We start from the raw sequence: 18,820 nt of genomic DNA, 5'->3' as shown, positions 1-18,820 counted from the left end.
AATACCGTTTGTTTGTCCAACCCTTGTCCCGTTTCTCTACGGGGTCGGATATGAGGTGAGATGAATGTCGTGGCAGTTTCCCTTCCTGACGTCACCCTCATCAGAGGACTTAATGAGATGAAATGAATGACGTTATATATGATAGGAAGGGAGAGGGTGGCACATTGCCTACTTTCTGAAATAATGTTTTTTTTATTAATGTTACATCATTACTGTGCCTTAAGGGGAAATGTTTTCCTATTTTTTAGGCACCTTCAGTTGCTGTTCCTAATATCTAAGATCAAAGTTGCTGGGATCCTAGGCTTTGTTTACAATGAAATGCTTTTAAGCTAACATGAATTCCTGTCACAATCATATCCCAAAAAAGACTAGGATCTTGACGTCAAATAGCAAAAGATGAACGTAGGTCATCTGGACGTTAACACACCCTCTGATGTCATCTAAAGAATATACATAGTGCCTAACTATTTTAAGCATTTTATCGTAAACAAAGTGTAGGATCCTAGCAATTTTGATCTTAGATATTAGAAACAGCGGCAGAAGATGCCTAAAGAATAGGCAAAACATGTCCTGCTTAAGACATAGCCGAGGTGCCAACTATTACGGATTGTCTATAATTATTACGGATTTCACCTCACAATTACGGAATTGCGGTCAAAGGGGAAATGATTACGAAAAGGCTGACATTATCACGGAAAAGTAATTTTCTACGGAAAAAAAGAAAAGAAAGAAAAATGTTAAATCCTTTCGAGCCTTTCTCCTAAATTAATGCTTGCGAGTTGGCAACTATACTTATTCGATCGTGACTTCCTCTTGCTACCCATAAGCATTGTAGTTCATTGTGAATTATCCTTCAGTAATGTTGTATTTGCTGTGTCAAGTGTACGTGACAGTTGACAGAAAGAAGTGAGGCCTACATTAAGCACACCTGCACTGTTCAGAAGACAGTGGGAAGGATGCTTTAAGGAAAAACAGCTGCTGCATGAGAGACAAACTACAAGGAATGTTGTGTGCAAATGTTATTGTGTAATGTGATATACTTTCAAATAGGAGTGTCATTATCAAGAAGGAAGGAACATGCTTTGGACTTGACAATTTTCTCGGGGGCGGAGGGCGATTACTGATAATCCACTTCAAAGGTTAAAACATTATTTATATAAATGAATAATAAATATAGAATGTATTGAAAAGGTGGTCCCTTAAGAAACACTTTCAGAAAGATATATATGTTGTTCAGTACGGACCAAACGATGAGATTTATAACTTGTAACATAGCCTACTGTCGAATAGCACCAAGGGTTCTGCTGAAGGCTTTCCGACGGGCAAATCGCCTTCAACAGCATCATATGCCCTCACTCCACGTGAGCAATGCAGAGAGGTTTGGAGTTTAATCCAGGCTTTTGGCATGCAATCTAGGGATTAGAAATGGTATACCACCACCTCTCTACCTTGTTGACCAACGTTCTGACGGGACTCGAACCGGCTAACCACGGTGTCAGATCGTGGCCACCGGGTGGGCTGGGCTACTTTAATACAGTGATCTGCTAATTTGTAAACCAACTACAAAGGCTTTAATCACAACTCACTACCCTTTATCTGATGGCTCAGATGTACTGAACACAACGGTGTGAAGATCCACTTACCCTAAATGATACTTCTTCCCACGACAGTATCTAACGGAAATGACATTACCTCTGCGGTATGATCTCAACAAGAACTTTGATTTACCCTACAGCAAAAACTGCACATGGAGACGATCCTAGCTTGTGCTTGTAAAAAACAAATTTACGCGTAATTCTCTTAACAGTTCCACAGTGGAATGATGACCCTCAATACTCCATCGAGGGCTTACACTCTGTCCAAAATACCTTGTCATCCCAGTCTTGGAAATTTTACACTTAAATTATCACCAGAGAATTTATAAATGTGGAGACGTGTTAATATCATTCAGTACCGTCTGGTGTCTGTTATCTACTCACAAATGTTTACAATCTGATTGCATGTAGAACTAGATGATAGATTAAAGTTAGATGTGGTTGCTGTAAGTGAAGTACATTGGCAGGATGAGTTGGACTTTTGGTCTGGTGACTATAGAAATAACAACACAAAATCAAACATGGGAAATGCAGGAGTTTGCTTAATAATGAATAAGAAAATAGGGCAGCGGGGAAGCTACTATGACCAGCATAGCAAAAGAATTATTGTTGTAGAGATAGACGCCAAAGCAATGCCCACCCCAATAATGCAGGTCTGTTTGCCTACTACGTTTCTTAGGTTTATTACTATCAACTCTGCAGTTCGTACTGCCCCACGCCGTGTGCTGAGAATTTGCATCTGCTCCAAGGATTAGGATTACTCAACTTCTTCCGATGATGGTAGATAAGGTACGCCGAGCCTATAATAATTTCTCTAGGTCAGGGATGGCGAACATATGACACGCTAACACAACTTCTATTGCACGCCACACAACATACTCGCATATTTTTTCAACATAATTTTCAGTGATGTTGCAAAATAAAATCGTGAAACGTTGAGTCGAATGGATTTATACTCATATGTTATGATACGGAGTCAAACGAGGGGGTTTCATAACTAGTGACACGCTGGTCTGCTCTAGGTCCTTCCCAGTTTCCAAGTTTTATCTTGACTGCCACTAAGTCCCTTAAGCAGTAGACAATTTAGACATGTTCTAGGCATTTCTGATGTCGTATGGTACGTTAGCTTACCTCCAGATTCTGCCAATCGTGCTACTCTGCCCGTAACCACTCGCGTATCGTGGACAAGAGCTGTGTCGGTGGCTCCAGACGGAATTGGCTACTTTTTTTTTTTTTATGTTGTAAGTTGGCTTGAACTTTCAACATATTTATAAACATTAGGTTTTGACTTTCCCTTAATGACTTGAAACTTGATTTGCCGAAGTCTGAGCTTGGCCTTGGCCTCTCTTTTGAGTTCTTCAAAGTGATAAAACAACTGTCCTTCCTGTGGTATCAGTTGTTGACCTCCCTCTCTTTCGTCTTAATTTTGGTATTGTGCTGATGGATTCTGACAAGTACTTCTGCAAATGGAAGTGGAAACTTTTGCTGTACTCAACACCGTTTTTGCTTCCACAACCTCAAAATTTCCCCTTTTCTAAGGGATACAATTGGCCACTGTCTGTGCCAGCCAACTTCTAGTTTCTGAATTTGCGCAGATCAGCACCATTGCACCATTTTCAAGCCTTGGGAGACTCGAGGAAGCCTGGAAGACACCCGTCTGATAGCGATTTCATTTGCGCAATCAGAACAGATGATAGTTCTGACACGTCTTTCTCCTTTAGTTTTCCATCTGGATATGATTGGAGTATTATAGCTACCTTCGTTGCAGTTAGTCTTTCCGAAGAGGACATGACTTGCTCTTCTTTCTGCCTCTTGTTGGGTTGTTTGAGAGGCGAACTTGATGGCATGCCATCCTCTGACCTTGGCTTTTTGGGCGTTGTCGGGGGTCTAGCGTCTCGCTTATCTCTGTTCTTTAGCTTCTTCTCCATCCGAGTACTAGCAGCTATTTTTGCTTCTTTCCCCGCTTTTTTTCTCTCCTTGTAGTGGGTACTGTTGCGAGGTTGTCTGTCAGTGTGCATCCTAATTAATTTTGGATGCAGAGATTTTCAGGTCTTTCTCTAAGAACTTTTCTGTTGTGCTTGTACCAGCAGTCTGGTCTTCTGGTGTTGCCCTGTCTTGTTTGTTTTTGGTGACAGCCTGTTCTTCTGGGACTTCTGTCTCCATTAAGTCATCTTGGGGTTGCTCTTGTTTAAGCTTCCACAGCTTCTCTTGATGTAATTGAAAATGTTTCTTTCGGAGGTTCCATGTTTCATTTAAATTAGGGTTTTTACCCCTATCTAGGCTCGTAAGCGGCATTCTTACCGTCTGTGATGAGGCATCAGCCAGACGCTTGTTCTCCATAGCAGGCTCCTCGCCCAAACCTAGCCAAGTTTGTTCCACCTGCATGTGGTTCCCACTTGGCATTCTCATGGCCCTGAGTTTCCCAACCCGCAGCTCATCCAGGAAAGCGATGTGTTGCTTCCAGGACCCCGCAGAGAGCTTTCACTGAACCACCGTATTACCCGTGTGCCTCTGTGGCACATGTGGGTGAGGCTTGGGCCAGTGACAATCATATTGGCTCAAGATGTTTTCGGGCTGTACCCGTTTTTGGTCCACAAGAGGTATTTTATTTCCCTTAGACGCTCCCAACTAGCCCGGCAAGCTCCCCTACCCGCCACCTAGGACGCGCCCAATATGGGAACAGGTTGGGCATTCAACATTTAGAAATCAAACTTAATGCTTTGGTCCGATTTGTGCGGAGGGCAGAATCAGAACATAAAAATGGTCGTAATCTTGAAGTCCGCCATGGAATCACATTCAGCATTGAACACAATAAAAATGTGTTTTCTGGTTTCTGAGTACAGCTATTTTGTGCAATGTTTACGATTTTGGGGACATTGAAAGCTTCAACAAAGAAGGCCAAGAAATTAATTTGAAGGGAGAAATAGTGCTCGTCAGTTTCACTCTTAATGCTCGTGGCAAAGGGAAAAGCTGAGTTAACACAGTAGAAATTCATCTGATGCCAAGGAGTTTTAAAGACAACAGAGTTTTTGGTTCTGAACTCGATTTCTCGATAAAAGATGAAATGTAAGACGGTGTCAATTTGTGCTTGTTCTGTGATACAAGTTTTCATCAACTTGTGAAAATTTAAATTTATAATTCCACCTTTACAATACTGTAATTGTATTTATTGAAAAGACTACATTAGACTATATTCGTGATTCATGTTTCGTCCTCTTATGGGACATCTTCAGTCACACATACAAGCATTGAAAATAAGGTGAGGCCACGTTAAAATAAGTTAATGAAAAATCTTTAAATCTTGTGATGCAGCCTGTTGGCGTCTTGTCAATCTTGAATCTTAAAATGGTGCAGCATGAACATGATATGAACCATGAAGTCCAGTTGAAACGAAGATTAAAATGTTGTTATATGCATAGCCACTCATGTTGTTTTATAATTGGACAATACTGTGCATATAACAACATGTTAATCTGCATTTTAACTGGACTTAATGGTTCATATTATGTTCGTGCTGCACCATTTTAAGATTCAAGATTGAAAAGACGCCAACACGCCGTGTCACAAGATTTACAGACTTTTCATTAATTTATTTTAACGTGTCCTCACCTTATTTTCAATGTTTGTGTGTGTGTGACTGAAGATGTCCCATAAGAGGACGAAACATGTATCACGAATATAGTCTAATGTAGTCTTTTCAATAAAGACAATTACAGTATTGTAAAAGTGGAATTATAAATTTAAATTTTCACAAGTTATTACTTTGACAATACAGGCTCTAATATGAAATTTATTATGTGTAACAAGTTTCCATCGTAAAATGGAATATACAAGTAGCATTGTTTAGGAACAGTATCAGTTTTGTGATATTAGGTATTGCTTTAAACAGGATTATTCAAACAAAGTATGTGTGTTTCCACTAAGATATTAAAAATAATATTGCTATAATTAAAGAAAAGAGTTCTCATAGTACATCTCAACTTGTCCAGAATCCTGCCATAATTTTACCCAAGCCGGGCTGAGTGGCTCAGACGGTTAAGGCACTGGCCTTCTGGCCCCAACTTGGCAGGTTCGATCCTGGCTCAGACCGGTGGTATTTGAAGGTGCTCAAATACGTCGGCCTCGTGTCGGTAGATTTACTGGCACGTAAAAGAACTCCTGCAGGACTAAATTCCTTTGTTAAAAATGAAGCCATGTTTTCCAGTGTTGACTTAGTTAAATGTAGCAAAGGCTTTTCAGTCTATCAAACACATAGCAAATACAATGTAAATTAAAACACTAAAAGCATATCTGTAAAACACACACTAACATACAAAGAATGACATGTTTCGTTCTACAAGAACATCCTCAGATTCTATCAAATCACTTAAAATAAGCTTATATATGTACAGTATTGTTTACGTAGCGTAAACTTGTCAAAGATAGAGAGATAAGTGATAACATGAAACAGTAATGACAAAAAATAAATTATGTACAATTATAATATAGTGAAAAACTTACGTATTTATCTAGACTGCCGATGTTAAGTCTGTTGTCACCAAACACTATTTCAGGACTGTGGTCATGGAAAGTTTGTGGTGAGCCACGCTGTGCGTGGAGAGGGGAGGGCAGGACAGGGAGGGGCCTAGTAGAACGATGTGGATCTCTCCTATTGGATGATAAAATCGGGTAGACTATAGAGTGGAGAGGGGGGGAGAGATGTAGGGCGGAGCGGCTGGAGCGCTGTGGAACTTTCCATCAACATTGGAGGGGGGGGGGGGAGAGATGTTATTGACCTATTTCATGTTAATTGTACCTGTATGTAATATGGATGAATGTAATTATTATAATTTTTTATTATTTATAATAGGTGAATGAAGTACGGAACGGTATTATTATTATTATTATTATTATTATTATTATTATTATTATTATTATTATTATTATTATTATTATAATGAAAAAAGCAATCCACCTTCCGTCAACATTGGAGAGGGGAGAGAAGTTATTGACCTTTTCCATGCGAATGTACCTTTATGTGATATGGATGAATGCAAATTAATAATTTTTAGTTGAATAAAGTAAGGGACGTTATTATTATTATTATTATTATTATTATTATTATTATTATTTACGATAGAAGCAATTTAAGGAGTAGGTGTTGTCAGATATTATGCGAGTAGAGCAAATAGGGGGGAATTATTTAAATGTGTATTATTATTATTATTACTATTATTATTATTATTATTATTATTATTATTATTATTATTATTATTATTTACGATAGAAGCAATTTAAGGAGTAGGTGTTGTTAGATATTATGTGAGTAGAGCGAATAGGGGGGAATTATTTAAATGTGTATGCTCATTCAGGTTATTGGCATTAGTATTTTTTGCGACGTAAATTTCTATTGCTTCTTTTATATTCAAAGATTTACTTTTATTTTCGAAGTGTAAAATTTTTAGATCAGTGTTGATGTCTGTGAAATGGTGTGAACAGTCGTAGATGTGCTCCCCGAAGGCTGAATGCCGATTATATCTGATCGCGTTTTTGTGTTCTTTGTATCTTGTATGGAAATTACGTTTTGTTTGACCTATGTATGTGGCGTTGCAGTTAGGTTCTTGGCACTTGAGTTCATACACTCCTGACTTTGAGAAAGGGTCCTTTTTGTTTAAGTTGCACCTGCTGAAGTGTCTCTGTAGTGTGTTATTCGTTCGAAAAGCTACTTTTAAACCTTGTTTCTTGAAAATGTTAGCTACTTTGTATGTGTTATTGTTAACATAGTTGAGAACCACATAGTTTTCTTTGTCGTGTGTGGTGCTTTCCCGGCGACTTTTCTTATGTTTATTTAAAAGTTTATCCACTGTGCCTGGAGGATGGTTGTTTTCTTTCGCGATTTGTTTAATTATTTGCATTTCTTCATTGAAATCTGTTGTGCTCATTGGTATGGAAATAGCTCTATGTATCATTGTATTCAGTCCTGCTATTTTGTGTGTGTATGGGTGGTTCGAGTTGTTGTCAATAGTGTGTGACGTCTGAGTGGGCTTTCTGTATACCTTGTAAAATAGGTTGTCATTATTCCTGTTGATTGTGATGTCTAAATAGTTTATTTTCTTGTTATTTTCTGGTTCCATTGTGAAGCTGATGGATTTGTGTAAAGAATTTAGAGTGTTTAATAACTGGTCTGCATTAGTGACGTCATTATCATATATGCATATGACGTCATCCACAAATCTGCTCCAATGCGAGATTCCTTTTGAAAGCTGGCCCATTAAGAACATGTTTTCGAAGTTATTGAGAAAAATGTTTGCTATTATACCTGATAACGGTGAGCCCATGGCTAGCCCTTCTGATTGGCAATAGATTTTGTCGTTAAATGCAAAGCAATTTTGGTGTAGTGTTGTTCTAAGAAGGTTAATAATTTCTTTGGTTTCTTGTAGAGAGGTGTTTTCCTTAAGAAGGTTTTCGATAATTTTAATGGATTCATCTATTGGTATGTTGGTGTACATGTTAGTGATGTCAAAGGATATCATACGTGTGCTCTCTGTTATTTTAAGTTTATTTAATTCTTTAATTAGTTCTAGGCTGTTTTTAATTGATCTGTCTCCTTTAAGTGAAATTTTCTCTTTTAGAATGATGTTCAGTTGTTTGCTTAAATTGTAACTTGGCGCATCTTTAAAATTTACTATTGGTCTAATGGGACAAAGCTCTTTGTGTATTTTGGGCAGGGCTCTTAGTGTGGGGAGTTTAGGATTTTTGATTATGAGGCTTTCTTTTTCTTGTTTTGTGAAAATTAAGTCTGTTTCCTTGATAGCTTGCTTTATTTGGTTTTGAAATTTATTTGTAGGGTCGCGTTGCAATTCTTGAATACCGTTGTTGTTGATGAATTCTATTGTTTTTTCTATGTATTCGTCTTTCTTCATTATGACTGTTGTGTTACCTTTATCCGCTTTCGTGATGATAAGGTTGTCGTTTTTAATTTTGTTCTTAACTGTTTTCATTGCCGAGTATTGAGTGGCGTAATTCGGTTGCTTAGTGGAATTTTCATGTGCGATTATTTTTAGGGCTTCGTTGGTGGCTACGTTTTTTATTATTTCTCTTTGTGGAGAGGGTATTTTGTCGCAGGCAATTTCTACGTCAGTGATGAGTAGAAATTGCCTGCGACAAAATACCCTCTCCACAAAGAGAAATAATAAAAAACGTAGCCACCAACGAAGCCCTAAAAATAATCGCACATGAAAATTCCACTAAGCAACCGAATTACGCCACTCAATACTCGGCAATGAAAACAGTTAAGAACAAAATTAAAAACGACAACCTTATCATCACGAAAGCGGATAAAGGTAACACAACAGTCATAATGAAGAAAGACGAATACATAGAAAAAACAATAGAATTCATCAACAACAACGGTATTCAAGAATTGCAACGCGACCCTACAAATAAATTTCAAAACCAAATAAAGCAAGCTATCAAGGAAACAGACTTAATTTTCACAAAACAAGAAAAAGAAAGCCTCATAATCAAAAATCCTAAACTCCCCACACTAAGAGCCCTGCCCAAAATACACAAAGAGCTTTGTCCCATTAGACCAATAGTAAATTTTAAAGATGCGCCAAGTTACAATTTAAGCAAACAACTGAACATCATTCTAAAAGAGAAAATTTCACTTAAAGGAGACAGATCAATTAAAAACAGCCTAGAACTAATTAAAGAATTAAATAAACTTAAAATAACAGAGAGCACACGTATGATATCCTTTGACATCACTAACATGTACACCAACATACCAATAGATGAATCCATTAAAATTATCGAAAACCTTCTTAAGGAAAACACCTCTCTACAAGAAACCAAAGAAATTATTAACCTTCTTAGAACAACACTACACCAAAATTGCTTTGCATTTAACGACAAAATCTATTGCCAATCAGAAGGGCTAGCCATGGGCTCACCGTTATCAGGTATAATAGCAAACATTTTTCTCAATAACTTCGAAAACATGTTCTTAATGGGCCAGCTTTCAAAAGGAATCTTGCATTGGAGCAGATTTGTGGATGACGTCATATGCATATATGATAATGACGTCACTAATGCAGACCAGTTATTAAACACTCTAAATTCTTTACACAAATCCATCAGCTTCACAATGGAACCAGAAAATAACAAGAAAATAAACTATTTAGACATCACAATCAACAGGAATAATGACAACCTATTTTACAAGGTATACAGAAAGCCCACTCAGACGTCACACACTATTGACAACAACTCGAACCACCCATACACACACAAAATAGCAGGACTGAATACAATGATACATAGAGCTATTTCCATACCAATGAGCACAACAGATTTCAATGAAGAAATGCAAATAATTAAACAAATCGCGAAAGAAAACAACCATCCTCCAGGCACAGTGGATAAACTTTTAAATAAACATAAGAAAAGTCGCCGGGAAAGCACCACACACGACAAAGAAAACTATGTGGTTCTCAACTATGTTAACAATAACACATACAAAGTAGCTAACATTTTCAAGAAACAAGGTTTAAAAGTAGCTTTTCGAACGAATAACACACTACAGAGACACTTCAGCAGGTGCAACTTAAACAAAAAGGACCCTTTCTCAAAGTCAGGAGTGTATGAACTCAAGTGCCAAGAACCTAACTGCAACGCCACATACATAGGTCAAACAAAACGTAATTTCCATACAAGATACAAAGAACACAAAAACGCGATCAGATATAATCGGCATTCAGCCTTCGGGGAGCACATCTACGACTGTTCACACCATTTCACAGACATCAACACTGATCTAAAAATTTTACACTTCGAAAATAAAAGTAAATCTTTGAATATAAAAGAAGCAATAGAAATTTACGTCGCAAAAAATACTAATGCCAATAACCTGAATGAGCATACACATTTAAATAATTCCCCCCTATTCGCTCTACTCACATAATATCTAACAACACCTACTCCTTAAATTGCTTCTATCGTAAATAATAATAATAATAATAATAATAATAATAATAATAATAATAATAATAGTAATAATAATAATAATACACATTTAAATAATTCCCCCCTATTTGCTCTACTCGCATAATATCTGACAACACCTACTCCTTAAATTGCTTCTATCGTAAATAATAATAATAATAATAATAATAATAATAATAATAATAATAACGTCCCTTACTTTATTCAACTAAAAATTATTAATTTGCATTCATCCATATCACATAAAGGTACATTCGCATGGAAAAGGTCAATAACTTCTCTCCCCTCTCCAATGTTGACGGAAGGTGGATTGCTTTTTTCATTATAATAATAATAATAATAATAATAATAATAATAATAATAATAATAATAATAATACCGTTCCGTACTTCATTCACCTATTATAAATAATAAAAAATTATAATAATTACATTCATCCATATTACATACAGGTACAATTAACATGAAATAGGTCAATAACATCTCTCCCCCCCCCCCCCCTCCAATGTTGATGGAAAGTTCCACAGCGCTCCAGCCGCTCCGCCCTACATCTCTCCCCCCCTCTCCACTCTATAGTCTACCCGATTTTATCATCCAATAGGAGAGATCCACATCGTTCTACTAGGCCCCTCCCTGTCCTGCCCTCCCCTCTCCACGCACAGCGTGGCTCACCACAAACTTTCCATGACCACAGTCCTGAAATAGTGTTTGGTGACAACAGACTTAACATCGGCAGTCTAGATAAATACGTAAGTTTTTCACTATATTATAATTGTACATAATTTATTTTTTGTCATTACTGTTTCATGTTATCACTTATCTCTCTATCTTTGACAAGTTTACGCTACGTAAACAATACTGTACATATATAAGCTTATTTTAAGTGATTTGATAGAATCTGAGGATGTTCTTGTAGAACGAAACATGTCATTCTTTGTATGTTAGTGTGTGTTTTACAGATATGCTTTTAGTGTTTTAATTTACATTGTATTTGCTATGTGTTTGATAGACTGAAAAGCCTTTGCTACATTGGACTAAATTCCGGCACCTCGGCGTCTCCGAAAACCGTAAAAGAGTAGTTAGTGGGACGTAAAGCAAATAACATTATTATTATTATTATTATTATTATTATTATTATTATTATTATTATTATTATTATTATTATTAATTTTACCCAAAAATAAGCTACACAAGAAAGTGGGTGCTTTGAAGTTTTATGCATAATTGTCATGTTTGATAAAATAATGTAAGAAGAAGCTATGCGCCAAAAATGGCACTTAGCAGTTTTATCCGTAACAAAACCGGCAAATAAGATAAGAGTATGTAGGCGACAAAAGCTAATAGATCAACCGTGTGGAGTATTTTCTATTTTCAACAAAACAAGTGTCAACAGTGGATAGAAAATAGAGTTGATTTGTTTTTGAAACTCAAGTAGGGCCAACAGAAGAGATTTAGCAGTTGTTTTAATGAAGCTTTTCTCAATGTCAGCATTTGTCGGGTAGCTGCATGATGCCGTCGTGAATCTCCCTAAGCCATTGGGCCAGATATTCAGGCATTCGTGAAAAAAATGGCTTTGAAAAATTCCAAGTGCCTTATATCATTGGAACTTTAACAAAGTGGCAAGTGAGCACTCGGTTGAGTCCTGGTGGGTGCTTTTTAACATTTTTATTTTTCCTTTCTGATGTGTATAATAATTCATAATGGTTCAAAGGTTGAGAACATGAATGAAAAACTTCAGGTAGGGAATAAAACATCTTTGTGTATTTCCATGTCTAAGCAAAAATTAAATCCTGAAGTAATGACATAAACAATAATGTTGATATCTCTCTTAGTCCAACCCTTCGTAAGGATGTAGTGGCATCACGCGACAGTCCTTTTGGTGATCTTCCTCCAGGAGTCTCTGCTTTGGGCATGGTGACTTGCTTGCTGTAAGCTCATACTGGTTAAGTTCTTGATCTGGTCGAACCATCGTAACGGCGCACGTCCTCTAGGTCTTCGGCCTTCGACTTTTCCCTCTATGATAAGTATTTCCATTGCCTCCTGTCTTCTGGCAATATGACCAAAATATCCGAGTTGTTTTTGGTTGATATGGGTCAACAGTCTTGTTCTGATGCCGAGCTGTTGCAGGATCGATTCATTAGTATGGTGTGCTGTCCATGGTATTCGCAGTAATCTCCTATAGCACCACATTTCTAGAGCATCAATCCTGCAGCGATCCGCCGTCTTCATCGTCCAAGTTTCTGCTGCATAGGTCGCGATAGGGAAGATCAGAGTTCGCATGAGGATAAGCTTTGTCTTGGAAGTGATGGAGGTGTCCTTCCAGATGCGAGTAAGTTTTGCTGTTGAATTTCTCGCAATTGCAATGCGCTTGCGGATCTCAGGTTCACAGTCTCCAGTATTTGTGACAATAGATCCTAGATACTGGAAGCGACTGACAACCTCATAATCCACAATTCTTGTTATGGCAGGTCTGTTGTTATTAAAACGGTCTACAATCATCACTTTGGTCTTTTTATTGTTGATTTCAAGACCATATTCTCTGCTTCGCTCGTCTAGCCTCCGCATGATGGTTTCTAATTCATGATCATCTGTTGCAATAATCACGGTGTCATCTGCATATCTGAGGTTGTTAATTTTCCTGCCACCAACTATGATGCCGTCACTCCAGTCCTCGAGAATCTCCCTCATAATATACTCACTGTATTCATTAAATAAAAGGGGGGAAAGAATGCAACCTTGTCGCACACCAGCAATGTTGATATATTGCAATTTATTTCCAGCTTGTAATAAAAAATAATCAATCAATCAATCACTACTGATCTGCATTTAGGGCAGTCGCTCAGGTGGCAGATTCCCTGTCTGCCTTTTCCTAAATGATTTCAAATAAATTGGAAATTTATTGAACATCTCCCTTGGTAAGTTATTCCAATCCCTAACTCCCCTTCCTAAATATTTGTCCCAGTTTGTCCTCTTAAATTCCAACTTTATCTTCATATTGTGATCTTTCCTACTTTTATAAACACCATTCAAACTTATTAGTCTACTAATGGCATTCCATGCCATCTGTCCGCTGACAGCTTGGAACATACCACTCTTAATACCAATATAATGCTCCATTATTGGACATTATAAATTTTCCAGCTAACTCATTCTAACCAAGAATGTGGATGCTGTTATGGAAGGAAGAGATCAAATCAAGAATGAGTTAGCTGGAAAATTTATAATGTCCAATAATGGACCATTATATTGGTATTATAAATTTACTCATTCAGGACAAATATTTCATGTTCCCTATGGGAATCAACATCTATAACACACCACTTAGTCGAGATTCAGTTAGGAATTTAGGGAAATGATAATTTCACAACATGAAATGTTTGACATATTAGCATTTAATTTCTCCTTTGATATGAAAAAATTAAAAACAAATTCCCAATTTTGTTAAATACAAATATTCTTATCTATATTTATATGAAATTCCCTTCTTGTGTGTGTTTTTTTTAAAGTATTAACCTGATACTTGGTTTTTATACCAGTCGGGATAAATAAATGTTCTGTGGTGGGTTCAGTTTACATCATCCCAGGAGAAGGAATTGGTGAATTTATGTGATGCTGGGCATTTAACTTGAAGATAAGGTTGAGTAGGGTCTTGGCTGTAATTTGTTGAAAAAATCGGAGGAGCCCTAAAACATAAAACTGATGTATCTCTCGTATCGTTGCTTTTACAAGAAAATTTTCTTCTCTACTTTGAAAAATGTGGGAAATACTAGAGCGTGAATGTGGTCCAAGAGCCTTTGAGGAGCTCTGAGTTGCTTCAGAAATTGTCCTGGGTTTGTACATCTGTCTGTATTGCACTTTTTGAATATTAATCTGATACTTGGATGCTGTTACGGAAGGAAGAGAGCAAATCAAGTGGAGGAATAAGGATGAAATGCATAGGGCCACAGAGAACCTGGAAGGGAATACATCAGCGCGAGCTACTGACAGGCACGTGTGCACCTACGAGCCTCAAAGAGTCTGTAACAACCAGAGGGCTCAGATTTCTTGTCTTGCTTCTCTACCTGAAGGTCTTGTTGAAAGTCTAAAAGAATAGTATGATAATGTTCAAGTGATAGTGGAAATTGTGAACTGCTATGGTAATATAGGAGCAAAGCTGATGAATACAAAGTTGCTATGAGTCGGCCATACTCATTTTCACTCTGTACTAACATACATTTATATTTGAGCGTCAGTTTTCAAACGTAATGCATGTTTTGTGTCTGACTCCTCCTCGAGGTATTGGAGTACATTTTCTCCATAGAACGAATCAATAGGGAAAGTTCTTTAATGGTAGTAGCGTAGTGTGTGTGTTTCAATATAATGAGAACACTTTCCTTGGGCTGTTTCTTTATCATCCAAGATCAAATACGGAGCCTGATTGCGGCATGAGAACGGAGGAACGATGGGCAGGGCACTTTCCACCCTGGTTAGCTCTTGCCCATTGTGGTCCTTCCATACCTTCCTAGGGCGACACACAAGAGATGGGAACAAGTCACTAATGAATGTTACGGAAGGAACAATCTCAAATTACTTGGAAAGAGACAGGCGGACATGATTAAGGCAGCTGGAATACAGTGGCTACATTGAACACTGGCAGTTATATGGAAAGAGAGCAAGTTGCCAAATGACTGGAAAAAAGGAAGTAGAAGGAAGTGCACCAGTTATAGATGCTCTGCCCTTTTGTCACATTCCCTTAAGATGATGGACAAGATTATAGAACAGAGTCTGAGAGAAATAATGGAACATCAGTTTGAAGAGGAACAACATAGATTTAGAAGAAATAGAGGAACCGCAGGCCCGGTCCGACTCGTTGGCTGAATGGTCAGCGCACTGGTCTTCGGTTCAGAGGGTCCCGGGTTCGATTCCCGCCTGGCTCGGGGATTTTAATCGCTTCTGATTAATTCTTCTGGTTCGGGAACTGGGTGTTTGTGTCCGTCCCAACACTCTCCTCTTCATATTCAGACAACACACCACACTACCAACCACCACGCAGTAGTGATTACATCCCTCCATATAGGGCACAGAGCCAAATGCACATGTACAACGTAGTTCGCACCCGCGACCCCACAGGTGTCGGAAAAGCGGTAGGAAAAGAAGAAGAAGATGAACCGCAGGCCTAACTTTTTCACTCGGGCAGCTAATTGAAGAATTTTGGGAAAAAGGGAAGGACTTGGTATAGTGTTTTTGAATTTGGAAAAAGCATATGACAGTGTGGAGAGAGGAAACTTATGGGAATGTTTAGAAAAAAAAACATAACATCCCAGAAGCACTAATTTGAAAAGTCCAGATGTTGTATGATGGTTGTGAAAGTAGTGTGCAAGTAGGAGATGGAAGATCTGAGCGGTTTAAAACAAGAAGAGGTGTCCAACAACGGAGTTCTCTTTCCCCGAAGAAATAGATAAGGAAGATTTCAATGCATTTGTTTTTGCCGGTCGGCCTGACCATGGAAGAAAGGCTGAAGTGGCTAGGACACCCGAAGCAGATGCAGGAGACTCAAATACCAAGGAAGTATTTTGAAAAGTTTGTTCTGGGATGAAGACACCCTGGAAGAAAGTGGTTAGACCAGATAAGAGAGGAGAAACATGGGATCATCTGGAGAGAAAAGAAGCACACCGTTCTTAAACATCCTACCCGGCTCGCTGGAAGGAATTCATGATGATGATGATGAGTGTTACCTAGCAACTGTGCAGGCTGTGTCTTGTGTAGCTGGTGCTCATCTGAAATTAACAACTGTTGATGCAAGGTCATTACGGAGATAAATTTTTATGATCATTTTATTTTTCCGTAGGGAAATTTGACATCACTTTTTCTCTGTTATTTGAGAGAAATTCCTCAGTGACAACTAATATTCAGTAACCCTAGCAATTATCTCTATTCCTCTTCTTTGGGGAACTTTGGCTTGTTTTGCAACCGATTATGCCCCCTGACACGGTGGGAGTGTGTTGAGACAAACACTCGGTCCCCTAGCACAGACATGAACAACATACACTGACCATTCCTTTTGAGGTTATGGAAGAAAACAGCCAGTGAATATTATGTTGAAGAGTTTGTGGAATTTCTAATACCATCCATTTGGTTAACATTTTCTGGGTCTCGTGCTGTATTTTGTGTGGTTATTGCTAGCCTTGTAAGGCAGGCCCTGACGTCTGTCGTGTGCGGGAAACTGTGTGTGACTGTAGCGGAGGATAGCGTTGTGTGCAATGCATGAGTTGCATGGATGTTGTGGACGCTGCCAGGAATTGAACCTACGATCACTACACTCTTAGTCCTTGACATTGAATAGTTTGATTACTGAAAATATTTGAATAACACCTCATAATCATATTTATATAATGTTGTTCCAACATGTGTGACCGAATGAGTTGGCTCTGTGTAGCTGTGAGCTTACATTCAGGAGATGGTGGGTTTGAATCTCACTGTTAACAGCCCTGAAGATGGTTTTCTGTAGTTTCCCCATTTCACACCAGGCAAATGCTGGGCTTGTGCTACCTCTCCCCATCACTCAAAGCCTTCAGTGTGCTACTGCAACCACTAGCAAAAAAAAAAAAAAAAAAAAAAAAAAAAAAAAAAAAAAAAAAAAAAAAAAAAAAAAAAAAAAAGAGAAGTGTGCATAATGAATATTTAAGAAATAGTGTTGATTGAATGTTAAGTTTATTCAAGATTTAAAAGGTTCTTTTAAAGATTAGATATTTTGAAAGTAGTGGCATTGCAAGAAAGGTAACAGTTGGTATGTAGAAGCTCAGCGTGATCAATATGTTTGCCTTCCAGGAATCAGGCAGAGATGGCGCACACTTGCCGGGGCACCATCAGTCTTCACGGCGCTCTCATCCACACGGAGGACTCTTGTACCTTCGTAATTTCCAACGGTGGCACGCAGACTTTCCACATAAAGGCAGCTAACGAGGTGGAGAGGCAGCGTTGGGTGACGGCCCTCGAACTGGCCAAGGCAAAAGCGATCCGTGCCATGGAGTCGGGTGAGTTAACCTGGGACTGCTTGGAGTGTAATATGTTGAGCTTGAAACATTTCCAAGACTAAAGTCATGTAGAGAATAAGACACAAAACTGTGTTTAGTACTGAAAGTGAATGTGAAAGCTCAGGATTCATAAATTAGAACTAGTCGACTGAAAGTGGTGGCAGGTGGGGTCACACTGACCTGTTTTACCTTGTGATGTCATGCTGAGCAGCTGACTTAGAGGTCCTCATTGTTTACTCCTGTCAGCAGATAAGATAAGGCTGGTTTCTCCAGTTATCTTGTACCCGAGGGAAGTAGTAGCATCATGACCTGTTATCTCTTGAGTGTGCTGCTGATGAGAGCCTTCTCCAAGTTCCTTGGTTTGTAGCACTTCCATCCCATCCAACCTCCTTAGTCTCTCAGGTGTCCAAACATTGTTTAACATTGCAACCTGTGTCAACGACCATGCTTCTGTTTTACCCACAGGGCCACTACTTCTTTGTTTTGTGCAATGTAACAAGTAAACTTTAGTTGTATTTAAAAAAAAAGAGCATACATACAACATTTAGAATAACATTTGCTATAAAAAAAGGCTCTTTTTTTAAAAAACTGTTTGCTAGAAAATTGCACTTATACACATTGAGCATGCAGCTTACGGCTGTTAAGGTGGTGGTGCAAGTCCAACAATTGTTATACTGTGTGAGGGGAAGATTGTTGTGGTGAAGGCAGAGTGTTATTGTTACCTCATTAGGTCTGCAAGCGAAGCCACAGGAACTGAACTGAACTTGGGTCATCTGCTTCTAACAAAGAGAATGTGAGGACATCGAAGAGAAACTACAGTGTTTATTGGACAGAGACTGCTAAAAAAAAAAGTCCTTTATCTTACGATTCTCACAGTATAAGTCATAACTACTCAATGTCTGAGACACACTAAACCCAGATGAGGTCCGATATTTCATCACTTATAAGATTGGTGTGGGACTGAGGTAAATGCGGCAAGAGTACCCGTTTCTGCTGCTGACCGCGTTTGAATTGTGGCACTGCTACAAGAAGTATGGCGACAAATGGATGTTTTGGAGTGAGTAAGTTCTGCTGATTGACAGCAAACAGAATGGCTATGTTAAACAACTCTCAGGGAGTATTAGTATTGACTAGTACCACCTAATTCTGCACGGCCTGTGGCAAGAGCTCTTCTTTAAGCACACCATAAGCAGCTCATAGCCCACAGATCAGTGGAAGCGTTCTATA

The 18,820-nt window shown here is 38.4% G+C and overlaps 1 protein-coding gene across 4 annotated transcripts in view; it reads left to right on the top strand.

The window, feature by feature from the left end:
• Osbp (oxysterol binding protein) overlaps positions 1-18,820 on the top strand; it is a 184,971-nt gene that overhangs the window by 29,785 nt on the left and 136,366 nt on the right. For all 4 annotated transcript variants that reach the window (XM_067159125.2, XM_067159124.2, XM_067159123.2 and 1 more), the window contains one exon: positions 17,388-17,593. In XM_067159125.2, the coding sequence (XP_067015226.1) occupies positions 17,388-17,593 (206 nt within the window). The remainder of the gene's footprint in view (positions 1-17,387; positions 17,594-18,820) is intronic.

This window comes from Anabrus simplex, chromosome X (genome assembly GCF_040414725.1).
Source record: "Anabrus simplex isolate iqAnaSimp1 chromosome X, ASM4041472v1, whole genome shotgun sequence".
NCBI classification, from domain to species: domain Eukaryota; kingdom Metazoa; phylum Arthropoda; class Insecta; order Orthoptera; family Tettigoniidae; genus Anabrus; species Anabrus simplex.
Note: the sequence above shows the minus strand (reverse complement) of the source record. Positions and strands in the feature narration are given on the sequence as shown.